The 18,092-nt window shown below is 39.4% G+C and overlaps 1 protein-coding gene across 1 annotated transcript in view; it reads left to right on the top strand.

Annotated features, from left to right (window-relative positions):
• Positions 1-18,092, top strand: part of LOC136885586 (ATP-binding cassette subfamily C member 4) — a 174,734-nt gene that overhangs the window by 87,824 nt on the left and 68,818 nt on the right. Inside the window, exons 11-14 of the mRNA XM_068230337.1 lie at positions 5,822-6,005; positions 8,710-8,883; positions 12,386-12,621; positions 17,269-17,582. Coding sequence (XP_068086438.1) covers positions 5,822-6,005; positions 8,710-8,883; positions 12,386-12,621; positions 17,269-17,582 — 908 coding nt within the window. The remainder of the gene's footprint in view (positions 1-5,821; positions 6,006-8,709; positions 8,884-12,385; positions 12,622-17,268; positions 17,583-18,092) is intronic.

Genomic DNA, 18,092 nt, shown 5'->3' with positions numbered 1-18,092 from the left:
CAAGCCTGGAATGAAACATCTGGTGATGTGGAACTTGTGAATTTGGAAAACACCGAAACAAAATAACGATAGTGAAAGGACAGGGAATGTAACTACCTACGTAAATCCTTAATGACTGGCAACCACGTATTACTTAACTGGTAGCCATTGTCAGTGTTGAAATTGTTAGGATTTCTACGTATTTTCACAGCTTTCTGTATAATCCTGGACCTGTAGTGCCTGGTGTGGGTAAGAGCTCGAACATCTTGGAACACGACATCATGACCCGACAATAGGGCATGCTCAGCTAATCGTCTCAACCAGCCGGACAAATCAGCAATAGTTTCCTTTCTTTATATGTTTTAGAACCAAAGAAAAATTGCAAAGGACTATGAAGAAATTCATGATTATGAGGGTCAACAGTAAGAGCTGCTGATACTTAACGTCTTTTGATGCATCAATTTATAATTTTTATACAGATACAGACTCTTTTTGCAAGTTTGTCATTATGTGCTTTTGTGAAAATGAAAATCCACAGCCTGTTTCCAGTCATTCGACTGGGTCAGGAATGGAATGAATGAAGCCCCCATCTAGCGGCGAGGATAGGAGACGTGCCGGCTGCCTAAGCCTGTCCCACTCCTCTGGGGCAATGATTAATGAATGACAGATGAAATGAAATTATATTGGAGAGTGTTACTGGAATTAATTATGACAGGGAAAACTGGAGTACCCGGAGAAAAACCTGCTCCACCTCTGCTTTGTCCAGCACAAATCTCACATGGAGTGATCGGAATTTGAACCACGGAACCCACGGTGAGAGGCCGGCGCACTGCCGCCTGAGCCACGGAGGCTGTATGTGTTTTTGTATTGTAACAATATTATAAGATTAGAATTAGACGTTTGTATTTTATAGGGTGATATATTTAATGTTTTTAAAATCATTTAACCAAGGATATTTCAGCAGTCATTATACATGTTTATAATTATTTTAATGTGTCAAGCATGAATTAAGAATTCTGCTTTTATGATGTAACAAGTCCAAGAGAAAGTTTGGTGATTTTTGTACCTCAGAAAAAGAGAACAGTCTAAATTCTCGACACATGTGTGGCCATTAGTAACATAATAAAGAATGTTAATAGTCTTGACAGGGTGGTGAGATATCATTGGAAAATGACCACCACATAAGAGGACGAATAAACACAGTCAAAGATTGGTTGAATTATGCAGAAACCACAATCTTATCTCAAAATCAACATACTTTAGAAGGAAACGTCACAAATTAAAAACTTGGAAACTCAGGGTCAGATCACTATGTTGTTAAGATCAAAATAAAATAAACTCCAAGGCTTAAGAAAAGATCTCCAAATAAAAATAGAAAAAAAAATTGACCCTACCACCTTAATAAATAATAGGGAGTACTATAGGAAAACAGGAGAAGGATCTGTCAACACTAATACATTAGAAGAACTGACCACCAAACTAAAACCAATAGCAGAAGAGTTAGCTCCAACAAATCCTAGGAACGAACATGAATGGTGGAATGAAGAATGTGACCAGGCAATTGAGAGAACACACCAAGATTGGATAAATCATCAAGGCCAAAAGTCAGGCAAATCAAATTTAGAACTAATAAAACAAAGGAAGTCAACTCATAAAAATCATCAGACAAACCAAATGCAAACATCTTAAAAATACCTTACAAAAGACAGAAGAGAGTTTTAACAAAAAACAATCACGAGATTATTATAAAACCATTGGCAAATACCTTAAAAACCATGAGCACCCATTATTAATGCTGAGAGATAAATCAGGAAGGTTAGCCCATAGTAATCAAGAAAATGCAGAGATCCTCGTAAAGACATTCAACAAACGTTTAAATTGCTATGACCCACTGGAAACGGAAGTAAAGTAAATACTGACACACCAATTTTAACTACCCCAGATCTAATAGATCCTCCAACTATCAATGAGGTAGAATTCACAATTAAGGAACTAAAAAATTATAAGGCATGTGGTGAAGGCCTAGTCTTTACAAAAATCTGGAAAAACGCAGGAAAACCATCAATCATAAAGCTACATCAGCATCTAGTCAAAATGTGGATCACAGAGAAAATCTCAGAACATTGGACCTCAGGCATAATCCATCCATTATTCAAAAAAGGAGATAAAGCTAATCAAGACAATTACAGAGATATAACTCTTTTGGACTGCACTTTCAAAATTTTCTCCTGCATAATTTACAATAGGATAAAAAACATTCTGGAACTACAACTTGGAGAATACCAAGGAGGATTTTGCCTATACAGAAGTTGCCCAGACCAAATTCTCAGCCTGAAACTAATAATGGAATATTACAAATACAGAAATAAACAGCTGTTTATTTCATTCATAGATTTCAAAAAGGTGTATGATAGTATACACAGATCCACTCTTTAAAAAATCCTCAGATCATTTGGCCTGCATCCTAAATTAACAAAAATTATTGAACTAACTTTAACCAACACAATTTCAAAGGTAAAGTACAGGGGAGAAATGTCGAATGCTTTTGCAATAATGCAGGCCTCAGACCAGGTGATGGATTATCACCCCAGCTTTTCAATGTGGCTCTAGATTACATCATGGAAATTTGGCAAAAAGAAAACCCACCTAAAATCAAAATTGGAGCAAAACCCTCAATAAGGACAAACTTCCTAGTGTTTGCAGATGTTTTAGCTCTCTCAACCCTTGACATGGAAGAAGTCTGTGCTCAGATCACCAGTCGCCAGAAAATGGCATTAAAAATAGGATTACAAATAACCTTTGAGAAAACTGAGATCATGCCATCATAAATGATAAAAAAATTAATATAGTCTTACGATTTAAATACCTTGGAGAAATCATTATGCACAACTTAAGTGAGAAAGCAACATGGATAAATAGAACCAACAAAATCAAAAAAGTACATTTCTAATCTGGGCAACTTATAACAAACAATGCTTGTCAATAGACATTAAGATCTAACACTACAAAACTGTAACTTTGCCTGAAGCCACTTACGCTTACAAAACCTTGTTCCAAATTAAAAATGAAAGAAGAACTGATCAGCTCCTCAAAACTGAAAGAAGAATGATCAGAACTTGCATAAATAAAAAGTACCAGGTTGAAGGAGTCTGGAGAATCCTCCCCAATGAAACTGTCTATCGAGAGGTTGACCGAGCACGATGAAGAAGCAAAGAATCTCTTATTTCTTCACATCTTACGATTTCCAGAAACAGGATTTTATGACAACTAGTGATGAGAAACCTTGGAAAGAAGACAGGAGGGCATTGGATCAAAGAAATTCAAGAGGATCTCAAAAGAGTTTGACTCCAAATTACAGATGCAGAGAACAAGAATAAAATTTCCGCCCTTCTTAAGAATCACAAATTTTCAACTGAAATGAAGCACAGAAGGCCTGTGGAGAAGACGAAGTAAGAACACTGCGATCAGAACGAATGAAGAAGTACTGGGCAGATACGAAGAATCAAACAGTATAACTTTCAAAGAAAAAGTGTACATGGAAGACTCAAGTGGTCCAGTGTGGCGAATCAAGTTAATAATAATAATAATTGACAGGGTGGAACCACATTTAAAGATGTTTAAATAAATGAATATGTGATTAACTTGGATAAAGTGGCGCTGTTCCCACTTCTATGATTATTAATCCTCTAACCTTTCAGCTAACAATAATTTTTCACCAGTGATTCTGTAATGCGTATTTTCAATATTTTTTGTCATTTGAGAGCCTCGACCCCTTGCTTATGTGAGCGCTGAAAACATGTTGGACATTTGTTCAATTAGCTTCAACTAGTTAGCGCTTCTGCCTCTCTTTGTTATTCTAGCTCATTGAAATGGCATATGGCTTTTAGTGCCGGGAGTGTCCGAGGACAAGTTCGGTTCGCCAGGTGCAGGTCTTTTTATTTGACACCCGTAGGTGACCTGCGCGACATGATGAGGATGAAATGATGATGAAGACTACACATACACCCAGCCCCCATGCCAGCGAAATTAACCAATTAGGGTTAAAATTCCCGACCCTGCCGGGAATCGAACCCGGGACCCCTGCGACCAAAGGCCAGCACGCTAACCATTTAGCCATGGAGCCGGACTCTAGCTCATTGATACATATATACTGTATAAGAAACTTGATTTGAAACGTGTTCATTCCCGTTTTCAGTCCTCTGGGTCGGGTTGTGAATCATGGACCTCCACAGTTTTCTATTTTTGACAATTCCCACAGAATGAGAACATCAGGAACTGCGCGTCGCATTTGGGGGATGCCCTAACCAATTCAGAGGCCTTGACTCGCTTTCAATAATTTTATAGGCTATTAGTACAATGGGCTCGCCACACCCAAAGACATGTTATACCTTCTGCCAGGATTTTTTGAGGCCGCCCTTAACATGGGGAAAGAGACGCCTTTTGCAGCCGCACCTAACATGGAGTGCAGATGCTGCTAGATGGACTTTTGTGGAGAAGTTTTGCCTTCACTGGGACATCAGGAATGAACTTACAGGAGATGAAGATCTGCAGGTAGGCACATCCACAGAAGAGCCGGGCATCCCCGGGCATCCCCGGCCATTCTGACGACAGCCCAGAGCCAGAGGACATCCCAGACGACATCAGAGATATCTCATCCGACGTCAGCTTCCTGCGTCCGCTGCCGTTGCACCTGCCTCATAAAGCGCCAGTAATGCCTCGTGTCTTCTGTTCATCCCACAACAATGTTGAGGTCTTTTTCTAGTTACTCACAATCCTGGAACTTATGGATTACTCTATACAGTATAACATCATCTGCAAATAGTCTTATGTGTGATTCCAGTTCTTTTTACTCATATCATATCATACGGGAGATAAGGATCCGTGGGTGGACACACCTGCTGACGAGCTGGGCATCCCCTGCCATCCCTGCCATATATAAGAAAACATAAAGGTTCAATAATACTGCCCTGGGTGCCCCTCTTAATCTTTACAGGATCACATAATGCTTCACCTACTCTAATTCTCATAGTTCAATTTTCTAGGAATTTACCTACCCATTCAACCACTGTATTGATTGATTGATTGATTGATTGATTGATTGATTGATTGATTGATTGATTGATTGATTGATTGATTGATTGATTGATTGCTTGATTGATTGCTTGATTGATTGACCTCATTTTTGTCAGCAGTCTCCCATGATCAACCCTACCAGTAGTCTTTGGATAGGTCAATAGCGACATGGGGCTGACTTCAACAACTGTGTATTTTGTTGCACCATCTCTCAGTATCCTCAAAAACTGCTTCTTCAAGGCCTAATATTCTTATTCAGCATTTCACTTATCTTGCACATAATTCAATACTGCTGGTTTTTTCAAGCATTTCTTCATATCATTTCATTTTCTATCTTACTACAAAAAAAGATGTGTAAGAGGTGGTGGAGAACTAATGAAAATTCGAACTGAGAATGGGCTGTAAAATTGCTGTCAAAAGAGGGTAAAGTTGCAAAAATAGCTATTAAGACTTAACATAAAATGCCAAAAAAGGCAGAAAAGGACAAATAAAACCTGCAATTTCCTGGCCTACAATGACCCATTCAGAAAGAACATATATTATGTTGGGCCTGGTCTTCAGACATTTCAGAGCCCTATTCATTACCTTGAAACCTTGCAATTATATCCGTGGGGATATTAATGAACAACATGATACATTGCAGGTGGAATCTGTGGGAAACTGCTAGTATGAAGTAATATTAACAGACGTTGTCACTGCTAAAACTTTCTGGACTTACACATCAACCTAATATTTGTCTTGTAAAAATTCTCTCTCATTTTTGTTCCAGAGCGGTGTATAATGATGCTGATATCTACCTGTTGGATGATCCACTGTCAGCTGTTGACACTCATGTTGGCAAACATCTTTTAGAAGAGTGTATCAACACGTACTTGGCCAACAAGACCAGGATACTGGTGACCCACCAGCTACAGTTCCTCAGTGAAGCCGACCACATCGTCATCTTAAACAATGTGAGTTCTCCTGAAAGTCTCCTGTAGTCTGTACTAGACGGAAAGTGTGCGAGTTTGTTTATATGTGGAGCATTGTGTCTACATTCTGGAAAGTCAGGGAAATAGACAGAAAAACTGGAAAGTCAAGGAAATGTTCGCCAATTAAGGATTTGAGAGGATATTTTTAGGCTCCAGTCTGCTGCAGCCCAGGCTACTGTAGCATTCCTTTTTCAGGTACTTTTTCCACAAGAAGTGCACAACAATTCTACAATGTGCCCTTGTGTCATTTCTTTCAACCTTTTTTATGTTATTCTTTTTTTATTTCAGTTGTAGGATGTTTTTTGAAACTCACAACAATGACTAACAAGCAGTGTACATTTAATAAACATTGGCTAGACATTAAAATGTTTGATATAGATGTTGATTGCCATAGGGAATCTGAAATATTTGCCCCGAATGAGTAAATTTATAATACCAATATAAATGGTCCGTTATTGGACATTATAAATTTTCCAGCTAACTCATTTCTGGTTGCCAGTGTTTCGCCCCCGTGTGGTAGGTTGGGCTCATCAGTTGGTACCTAGCACACCTACCAAGACTCATGGCTAGTGCATACCGTGGAGGCCACTGCGCAGGCTACTTGGAGCCACCGGCAGTGCCAGTGCATTTGAGACTTTGTCTCATTACCAAAAATTGATGCCTGCTTGGCCATCAGATGATATATTATGGCCAATATTATTATCAGGCTTTTCTTGTTCATAGCAAGGCATTCCACTGCATACAAAGCCTCTGGTCTTATGACAGTGCAGTAATGTCTGAGTTTTGTGTTCAAGGATATGAACTTTTTGTTATAAACGTCTTTGGTCAGTTGGTAAATCATTTCCATTTTATTTATGTGTGACGCGAAAGCTTCTTTTTCAGAGATGTTTGTTTCTATTCACTCGCCAAGATAGTTAAACTTATCTGTCTGTTTGATTGCTCCCTGGTTTACTTTTAGCTCTCTTGGTGGTGGCTTGATGTTAGTTATGAATTGCATTTTCTCCAAAGATATCTGGCGGCCTGCTTTTTCCGCCTGTGTCTTGAGGTGATTAATTTGCCTTGTAGCCATGTCCAAAGAATCAGAGGAAATTGCTAGATCATCTGCAAAAGCTAAGCAATTAGTTAAAAGGTTCATATTCTTGTAACCCAATCTCACACAATTTTGGAGCCCATCGTTGTTAATTTCATTGCGCCAGTCACGGATGACTTTTTCAAGGACGCAGTTGAAGAGCCGGGGCGGGAGCCCATCTCCCTGCCTAACTTCTGTCTTTATCTTGAAAGTACCGGGCGAGTTGACCGTGCGCGTAGAGGCGCGCGGCTGTGAGCTTGCATCCGGGAGATAGTAGGTTCGAATCCCACTATCGGCAGCCCTGAAGATGGTTTTCCGTGGTTTCCCATTTTTTTTTTTTTTTTTTTTGCTATTTGCTTTACGTCGCACCGACACAGATATGTCTTAAGGCGACGATGGGATAGGAAAGGCCTAGGAATTGGAAAGAAGCGGCCGTGGCCTTAATTAAGGTACAGCCCCGGCATTTGCCTGGTGTGAAAATGGGAAACCACGGAAAACCATCTTCAGGGCTGCCGACAGTGGGGCTCGAACCCACGATCTCCCGATTACTGGATACTGGCCGCACTTAAGCGACTGCAGCTATCGAGCTCGGTGTTTCCCATTTTCACACCAGGCAAATGCTGGGGCTGTACCTTAATTAAGGCCACGGCCGCTTCCTTCCAACTCCTAGGCCTTTCCCATCCCATCGTCGCCATAAGACCTATCTGTGTCGGTGCGACGTAAAGCCCCTAGCAAAAAAATATCTTGAAAGTGTGTGAAATTTCTCCTCTGAACTTAACTCTGGAGGTGTGTTAGTTAGGGTCTGTTCGATGATTGCCCTAGTTTTGTTATCCAAGCCAAATTCTTTTAGGACTTGAATAAGCGTGATTCTATCAATAGAGTCATAGGCCTTCTTGAAGTCGACGAAGGTCACAACAAATTTCTTGTTCCTTAGTTTCAGATATGAGAGGATAGATTTCAGATTCATAATTTGCTTGGCACATGAGCGCTCTTTCCTGAACCCTGCTTGGTACTCCCTCAGTTGTGGTTCAAGTTGTTGTTCTGCCCTAAATCTGCAGAGGAAGGGCCTTGGAGTTGGAAGGAAGCGGCCGTGGCCTTAATTAAGGTACAGCCCCAGCATTTGCCTGGTGTGAAAATGGGAAACCACGGAAAACCATCTTCAAGGCTGCTGACAGTGGGATTCAAACCCACTAAGAACTATTGGGCAAGACGGAAAGCTCAACAAATGTTGATTCCGCGTTGTCCTAAGTGACCCATTCGTGAAGAAGAACAAGTAGAAGAAGAAGAAGAAGAAGAAGAAGAAGACAAACACTGGTTGCCTGGTTACCACAGTGTCGGTTTTCTGTCTGCACAAAATTGTCTACGCTAAATTGATGATCTAATTCCAGATAGACCTCCAAGCACAAAAACATATCCATGTTTTTAAAAAAGAACTTTCCTCTTACTGTACTTCACACATTTAAAAGCTCATTCAGAACAGATCTGCATGTCAGCTTCTAGTTCAGGATAAATATATGCATAAGGATTCTAAAAGTAGGCATCAGTGAGTTTTAAAAAAAACCTCGCATCTAAATAGGAAATGATTACAGTAAAAAGGTTGTTATCTCCTCTTTGCAGGGTGTGGTGGAAATGCAGGGCTCATTTCAAGAACTGGCCGGTAAGGTGGATTATTCTGAACTCGTCGGACTCTCGGAGGGAACAGAATCCGCCGATGAGGCTCCGGAGGAGGAAACGGAAGGAGATCGCCAACGCACGCCGATATACAACATGCTGAGACAGATATCCGTAAAGGTGAGTTTTCCCTCCTTACTGGTAACGATTACAATTTGATTTCAAGAAGTAAATTTGGTAAAAAAGTAATGATTGCAAGTATCATCATTAATATGCATTTTCCAGCTGTTGGCCAGGTCTGCCTGGAACATAAGCCTCTCCACTTTCTCCCTCTTCAATCTTGTCCAGTCCTCTGCTCTTCTCTGCACACACTCCTCCACTCCTTTTAGCCACCTGTCTTTTGGTCTTCCTCTTGGTCGTTTTCCTGTCATTTCCATTTTGTGCATCTTCCTGGGTATCCTTTTCTCATGTCATTCTCTTCATTTGTCCATACCATATTTCTAGATGCCTCTATCCCAGGGATCCTCAAGCTTTTTGTGTCTCAGGCCCCCTGAGCATGTCCAAAGACCCCCTAGCCACAGAACCTAATACTGCATTCGTTAAACGAAAAACAGAATATTGTAACGATACTGTGTTTGATTTTATTCATATAATTTTGGACTAATATTTACTTTCTTTTGAAAGGTTAACCCTTTGGCCTACCATTACTTGTGAAAGGAAATATTCCCTTACATACCATTTATTTTTCAGTCACTTTAACCTAAATTTGACCCATCACAGAATAAGAACACACAGAGCAAAGTGAGCTTTTAGCTCATCTATAGTAACAGGAAACCAATGCTTTGTTTGTAAATATTACTGGTTTCAAGGGAAGCAGATAAATTAGAAATTTAGAGGCATTTTCTTTGTAATGTGATCCCAGAACTGTGGGTTTAGAAATTCATTCACTACATCCATTTCTTTTGGATTATTGCCCAACCTCCCCCTCACTATAAAATGAATTTCAGAAACTGGTTTGCATGTTACAGAAACAGGCTTATTGTCAACAAGATCCCAATTCCAAGTATTATTACTAAAGTTCTCACATGCTCTTGTTGCATCCTCGTTTTATTGCGTAGTTTCGATTGGCACTATCATCTCGGAACTGAAATCGGAATCACTTTCATCACTGTCAGTTGAAGAAGAAGAAGAAATATTTTCACTCTCCAGAGAATTATTTTTCCACTTTCAACATCACTATTCTCAAGCCAGTTACGAAGAGCCTCGTCCATGCCGCGCTTGGAAGCCACCATGATTGTTTTACAACTAGCGACAAACTGAGGTACTTTGTATTTTCCATATTTCAGCTCAGAGTTACTATTTACAGAGAGAAAATAGCTTCAGGTATCATCTGACATCAATCAGGTAGGCTGCAAAACGAACAGAATAAATCTCTCTGACCAGCTAACCACGATAATTAACTTATAAATGTTCCGTGCTCCAGGACAGAAGTCTCCGCAAAGTATGTTACCGCCCTACAGTCACAAGACGAGAGGTTCTGTCAAAGTATGGCAATGAGTTAATTTAAATTAATTTTCATAAAGATAATAGTATTTTGTTATGAAAGGCATTAAATGCAGTTTTTTTAGAAATTGTAGGGTATGGCCACAAAAGTTGATCAGAGACGTGGAGTTGTGATACGTTCATGTTACTTCCTGGAGTTAATCATGTCACTCCATCTGATTGTCCACCCATACCATACTTCAGTTTATTCCTCAAGTTCATGTCCAGTTTCAAAGAAAGGATTTCTGATCTATGAAATTTTTTCAGCCAGTGGCAGAAAATATGATCTGAGTGTGGATGCTAGCAATTCCAAGTGTCTCACAATTGCATCACTTACACTTACATAAAGATCAGGAGGAACTATCTTTTCAATTCTTCTTTGTCATTATGTGGTGTATTTCAAGCAGGGGTGCCTGACATCCTGGATTTACAGGACTGTACCGTATTCGTGTTGAATGTCCGGGACAGCAATTGTCCTGTATTTTGGACCTCTAGAGAAATACACCAGTGTTTCCACCTCTCACAATTACAAAGAACTTTTCTTCTGTTTTAGAGGATAGATTTCTTCACTTCTTGATTTCTTTATCGTGTGTGAGATTTTTAAAATTGTTTTTTATTTTATTGTTTGCAGTTCTCAGGTTGTCCATCCTAGCAAATAAGATGCGTAATAGTGGGCAGCTTCCTGAGGTAGTCCGAATCCAGCGCATGTTCATGTGAAATTGTCAGCTGTTACGAATATTATGTTCTGTTGACTTGATTTGGTCTGAGCTGTTCATTTCTGTAAATTTTTATTCAATGTCATACAGAGATTTTTATGAAATTGCTAAGAATGACAAAAAACTGTTAACAGCACTTCAGAGAAATGAAAAATATATTGAAATTGAAAGAACTGGTATGGATGATTAAATGAACTAACTTTTTTTTTTTCCAATTTGTTTTACTTCGCACCAGCTGAGGCAGGTCTTACGGTATGAAATGAAATGTCGTATGGCTTTTAGTGCTGGGATATTCCAGGATGGGTTTGGCCCGCCAGGTACAGGTCTTGTTATTTGACGCCCGTAGGAGACCTGCACGTCGTGATGAGAATGAAATGATGATGCAAGACAACACATACACCCAGCCCCCGTGCCAGGGAAGTTAACCAATGATGGTTAAAATTCCCGACCCTGCCGGGAATCGAACCCAGGACCCCTGTGACCAAAGTCCAGCACGCTAACCATTTAGCCATGGAGCCGGACGGTGATGACAGGATAGAAAAGGGCTAGATTGGAATCGATTGTGGCCTTGAGACAGACTACAGCCCCAGCATTTGTTTGGTGAAAAATGGGAAATCTCGGAAAACATCTTTAGGGTTGCCAACAGTAGGGTTCAAACCCATCGTCTCCCGAATACAAGCTCATAGCTACATAACCCAAACAGTGCAGCCAACTTCCCCTGTACTGTAAGTTTCAGTCTGTGTATAAATGTTAAAGCATGCATTAATTAACTGCACTATGATGTCAACATAATAATAATAATAATAATAATAATAATAATAATAATAATAATAAGTGTATCATTTTGAAACAAAGTTTATAACTTGTGGAATACGAGCCCCTTGATTTCCTCGATCGCACATGTGTCCTGTAGTTTGATTTCAGGTATCTGACAACCCTGGATTCGAGCTGTCAATGGAGAGTTGGCGTGCTCTGGACTGGTTGTCAAATTTGGACATTTCCATTTGATATTAGATTTTTTTGTGTACTTGTAAAGTCATACGATATATGTATATAAAATATGGCTTAAGTAGAAGAATAAGCTTTTGTGGAGCTTTTAACAGTAGGAATGTTCATAATATGAAAATAAAGTTGGAATTGAACAGGACAGATTGGGGCAGAGATTTGTTTATGCGACGAAGAGTGAGGGACTGGAATAAATTATCAAGGGAAATTTTTGATAAATTTACAAGTTCTTTCAAAATGTTTAAGAAGAAGCTAGGTAAATAAATGATAGGGAATCTGCCACTTGGACGAAAGCCCTAAATGCAGATCATTGATTGATTGATTGATTGATTGATTGATTGATTGATTGATTGATTGATTGATTGATTGATTGATTGATTGGTTGTAACCCGAGTATAACTGAACTTACATTTCTACAGAGCAGATCATCTTCAAAGGATCTCAGTGAAGGCCAAACGACGAACGAGAAAGAGAATGAGAAGGCTGCAACAACAAACCTGGCTGAAGCTTCCTCAAAGGGAAAGTCTGGGGTCAAGTCTCTGTATGTTGAATATTTCCATTCTGGAACAAACTACTTTGTGATGTTCCTCGTCGCCCTGCTCTTCTTAATGGCTCAGGGATGTGCGAGCGGAGTTGACTACTTTGTGTCTTACTGGTGAGTTGTGTTCAATATTCTTCTCCTTCTGCTGTCTCTCATAGCAGAGTTGCTATATCATGCATGTCAAACTGCTACAGTTTATGAATCTCACATTCTTATTGTTCTGTATTGACTATAATGCTGTGTTATATAAAAATTCCCTTGAAAAAAAGGAAAAATTAAAAAAAATCCATGTTGGTCAATACAAATCATATCTCATCATCATCATTCTCACTTTGCCTTGTCCAACTCCTGCCAGGTTGGGGTGCTGATGGTACTCCTCCTCTGTTTTCTCTCCTTCCACCACTCCACTTCAGTTATAGTATTCCATTCCTGCCTTCTTTTTTTATGCTCTTCTTGGAATGTCTTTGGAACTACTGGAGAGTTGAGAAAGTTAGAAGTACTGGAGAGGTGAGAAAGTACCTTATCCAGAACTGGTGATGCTACTGGTTCTGCTGCAGTAGTATGTGGTATGTGTCTATAATTATGTCAAGTAGCTAGGTATAACACTATCAGTGTAGTTGTTATGTTAAACACAGACCACCACTTAGAGGTTATCCTTTCAAACGGTCATAGCCGTCATGGCTTCCTAAGTGGCCATGATGGAATATTCTGTCATCACATTGTAAATGTATTTCGGCTATGGGTATGACGACTTATTCCGTCATAGGATCTGAGATCACTTTCCGTTTTTCGGCTGTGTTAGTTTTGAGCTTTGCCTACAGCAGCACTCTTCTAAAACCACGTGATTGGACGAAATTCTTTAGTTCCGTGCTCAGCTGGCATTTAGCTAGTACTGGCTGCCAGGCTGCTGGGAGTGGTAGATAGTGCATTATGGCAGGTGCAGGCGGAATTTTGAAACATCTGCGAGAAGAAGAACTGTTTGATTTATTACACTGCGAGAATTCGGAGAGTGTAGTGTCATCTGATAGTGAGACTAATGTTGAAATATCAGGTGACAACAAGTGCAATGGTGAAAGCGACTCAGGTGAACGTGACAATAGCAGTAGCAGTGATATTCAGCTCGACAAGAGCTACTTTTCTCACAGATATTAGAGGCCCCAATATTTTTAGAGCTGTTCTCTGAAAGAAGATTTCATCTCCTCAAATTCTTACACTTTATCGATAATGAAGCATATGATGAAGCCACATGTGGTCCGAAGAAACTCTACAAATTGAAACCTATTCTGGACCACTTGAATAGCAGATTCCGAAGTGTGTACACACCCAAAAGCGATGTGTCTGTAGATGAGTCTCTTATGTTATTGTAGGTTTTCTGTTGCTTTCCTCACTGAGCCAGATTGTATTTCTTTGCCCTTGGCACTGTAATGATTTTAATAGCTTGAATGTGAGACTTTGTTTTTTTTAAACCTGATGAAAATACCTGACCAACTAAAAGTATCTCACCTTAAGTTCCCGTTGCTTTCCTCAGCGAGCCAGACACCTTGCCCTTCGTACTATGATCATTTTTGTCAGCTTGATACATGTTCTGTACCTTTTGAACCTGATAAAAATACTGTACTACACAAGAGTATCTCACTGTACGTTACTTCCAGTACTTTATGGAAAATGGGCCACTGTGTTAGTAGCTACTCAAAAGAAATGTACCACTTGAAAGGTTATACAGCATATATCAACACCATGATGAAAATATTACCATATCAACTTCTTCTTCATCATCTTATCCCGCTTCTTCTCCTTCAGATCTTCTCGTACATTGTCTGTCCACCTCCTTCTTGGTCTCCCCCATCACTCTCCTCCCTACATAGCTTTCATCCCTTCGCATAATGTGTCCATATCATAGCAGCCTTCTCTCCTGTATTTCCTTAGATACTTCTGTCACTTTAACTGTTCCTCTGATTTTCTCATTTTTGATGCGGTCCATTCTAGTGAAACCACTCATCCATCTTAGCATCTTCATCTCTGCAACATCTGATTTATTACATTGTGCCTTTGTTGTCACCCAAGTCTCTGCACCATACGACATGATTGGCCTCACTGCTGTCTTGTAGGCTTTTCCTTTAACTCTTATGCCAAGTCTTTTGTCACACAGGATGCCAAACATTCTTTTCCAGTTCATCCAGGTTGGCTGCACTCTGTGGTTAATCTCCGTGTTTAGGTTGCCATCCTTAGACACAAAGATCCTAAATACTTGAAACCATCCACAGTTTTTAAGCATGTACCATCCACCTCCAGTTTTCTTTCTATTAATATTTAGGCCTTTGTCTTCCAAGGATTTTCTCAAGCTTCCCAGCCTCTCTTCCAATTCTGTCCTACTGGTGCTACATCAGCAAACATCATGCACCATGGTGCTTTAGTTTGTACACCATCAGATAAGACAGCCATCACGATGTTGGACCCCTGATGCAACCAAACTCGAACCAGTATCCATTCAGTCAACCCTACACTGCTTCTTACTCTCGTTGTAGCTCCCTCGTACATATCTGGATAATACTCACAAACTTTTCCCGTGCTGCCCTGGTCCTCAAACATCTCCATACCAACAGATGTTGCAATTCATTACTGGAAGAAGATTTTAATGTGTTACTTTAACTTATTTCTCTCTTTTAAATTGTGAATGTGCATTTATATAGTTTTACCTTAAGATTACATTTCCAAAGAAGACAAGTTATTCATACAACCAAGGATACAAGTATAAATAACTGTATTTTAACCATGACACATAAGTGCTAATGAACACTATTTGTCAATAAGTTTCATATATATTTCAGTGGAATCTTGGTGATTGTGTTGTATAAGATTTTATATGTTTTTCTAACTGGTAATTAAGGCTGAAGATGACCTAGTTTACAGGGTTAAAGATAATTGGTATTTAATCAAATGGTATTGAATAGGTTTATTACATAAGCTTTAGGAATGTTACAGACTTTCTATGTGTGTTTGTAAACTGTAATCGAACATTTGAGTTTTATCTATTCCACTCGGCTGGCCAGTCGACAGTTGTTCGGGCGTGTTCCATTGTAGGAACATTTCCAGAAGTCGATATTTCTAGACTGGTTGTCGAACAGTATGTATACCAAGCTGACAGGCCGTGGGTGTGGGTTATAGTGAGCTGAGGATTTGGTTGATATCTGTACTGTCAGAATCAGCTTTGTGATGAGGAAGTGAATGATCTGTGTGAGGACATTTTGATGTCTGTACTTGTCAGAACTGGCAGTAAACTGCTCCATTGTGTTTCCGTTAATAGTGTTGTAGTCATCATCATCATCATCATTTTCCAGCTCCAGTTTCCCGGGTGTGGTGTACCAGTGCTCGCCACTTCTTCGTGTCAGAGTATAGTTTCTGTTCCTCAATGTCCTCCCACTTGACATACCTCTTCTGACCTCCAGTTTCACTGTGTCTATCCATCTATTCCTTGGCCTCCGAACTGGCCTCTCCCCTTTCACTTCTCTGTCAAAGTAATTCGTTGCTGTTCTCGTTCTGTCCATTCTCATAACATGTCCAAATCATTGTAGCGTGCATCTTCCTAAAAGTTTGATAACAGGTATTTTGATGCCAGCCTCCTTCCTGTTTCTTTCATTTCTAATCTTGTCCTTCCTTGTCATAGGTACGACATCCTAACTGTTGTAAAACCTTCAATAATTATGTTTAATATATTTTATTAAATGCTAAATTATGTTTTACTAAATGTTAAATATGACTAACACATGGTTAAATATGACTAATACGAAATTCGTATAACCTCAGATACGTATTGTGTATAAGTTTAACTGCAAAATCTATATATTTGAAAGCTGTAACTCTATAATGTTCGTATATTAGGTGTATTCTGCTATAATTTGGTATTTATGAAGGGTTCTGGAAACTTACTGTAAGATTTATTATCCAGATACATGTAGAGACATTAGAAATGTTGGAGAGATTTCCATGTTCATTGGTAAACAGTAATGAAAGTTCTAGCTGGATCCATTACTGGAGTACTCCATTTGACTAGCTGTTCAATCGATGTTTTGAGTGTGTTCCATCAGAGTGTCGTAAGAACTCTTCCAGAAATTGATAATTCTAGACGGTTGATCGAACAGTATATATATCGAACTGTCAGTCAGTGAGGAAGGCAAGTGTTGGACTCGGAGCGACTGTTGGGCTCCGAGGTGGAGTCGGTCAGTTCAAGAGAGTGTATGTTATAGTGCGCGAGTCAGTGTTGTTGATATCTGTACTTGTCAGAATCGACTTCAGGGTACTCCGCTATTAAGTGTTGTAGTGTCACTTGCTAATGTGTGTAATTGTGTGTTGTGGCTTTCAGTGACAATAAAGTAATTTACACAAGGAAGTGAACGTGTTCTCGTGTGATATTTATTTACGTCAAATAAAATCACATTTGAGAGCGATATCCTGGTCTTGTGGTTCATTGTTCTGATGAATTTAATTTCTATTGACTGGATTTTACTATTTGCCTTGTCATGCAGGTTACATTTTTCGAGTCCATAGAGTTAGTGACAATAAAATGGTTTTACGCTAGGAAGTGAACATATCTTGTGTGATATTTATTTGCATCAGATAAAATAATGATACTCTACACATGTTTCCAATACTTATTTGTCATTGTATTTTATCCTGTTATGCTTTCCTATTCACGTATCTGTTGTTCTAATTACTGGATAAACAAACTGAACTGCTACTGAGTTGAAGCTCTTACAATTCCAGGACTAACATAGAAGAACTGAGGAAACAAGATAATATGGACAAGGACTTACTATTTCCCGTCGTTCCTTTTGACGATGAGAGAAACGACACAGTGGTGCCGACGTTGATGAGCGACGTGAAGCACCACGATATGTTCAGCACGTACACGTACATTTACATCTATACGGGTATCATCGTGTCTCTGTTCGTCATCGCCATCACGCGCTCCCTCACCTTCTATAAGGTGTGCATGAAGTGTTCCGAACGCCTCCACCATCTCATGTTCCACAGCATTATCCGCACCAGGATGAGGTTCTTCGATACAAATCCGTCAGGTGAGTTTGGTGTCTGCTTTCGCAACAGAACACAATTCCTTAAAGGAATAAACTAAGGTAACTTATACAAATATTTCCACCCTTAAAATATATTAACCCCTCCATGTATGGTTTATACTCTGCACTGCTTTACATCTAAATTGTTGTTTTGGCTGATTTTGGCTCTGTCTAGTGGTTATGCGCTGAAACATAGACATCCAACCAATCCCAACCTGCCATTCATATCGACTTATATCGGTAGAGTGTGTCTCGAAACCTAATTGCCAATTCTAATATTTACATTCACCATGTGGTTAACCTATCTCGCTCAGTGTGTATGGTATCCAGAACGGTTCGCAATCTTTTGCATTTTTCTTCGGTAATTAATAGTTTTCATGTTAGTCTTTATCTAATTAAGGTTTACAGCTTACAGTAGGAATAATTATAACATTAACATATATATACAATAACAACAAAGGAACACAGGAAAACCGTCGGACTCTACCCGGCGCGCAAATTTACCAACAAAAA

This window comes from Anabrus simplex, chromosome 14 (assembly GCF_040414725.1).
Source record: "Anabrus simplex isolate iqAnaSimp1 chromosome 14, ASM4041472v1, whole genome shotgun sequence".
In the NCBI taxonomy this organism is placed as follows: Eukaryota; Metazoa; Arthropoda; class Insecta; order Orthoptera; family Tettigoniidae; genus Anabrus; species Anabrus simplex.
This window is presented reverse-complemented; position numbering and strand designations above follow the sequence as displayed.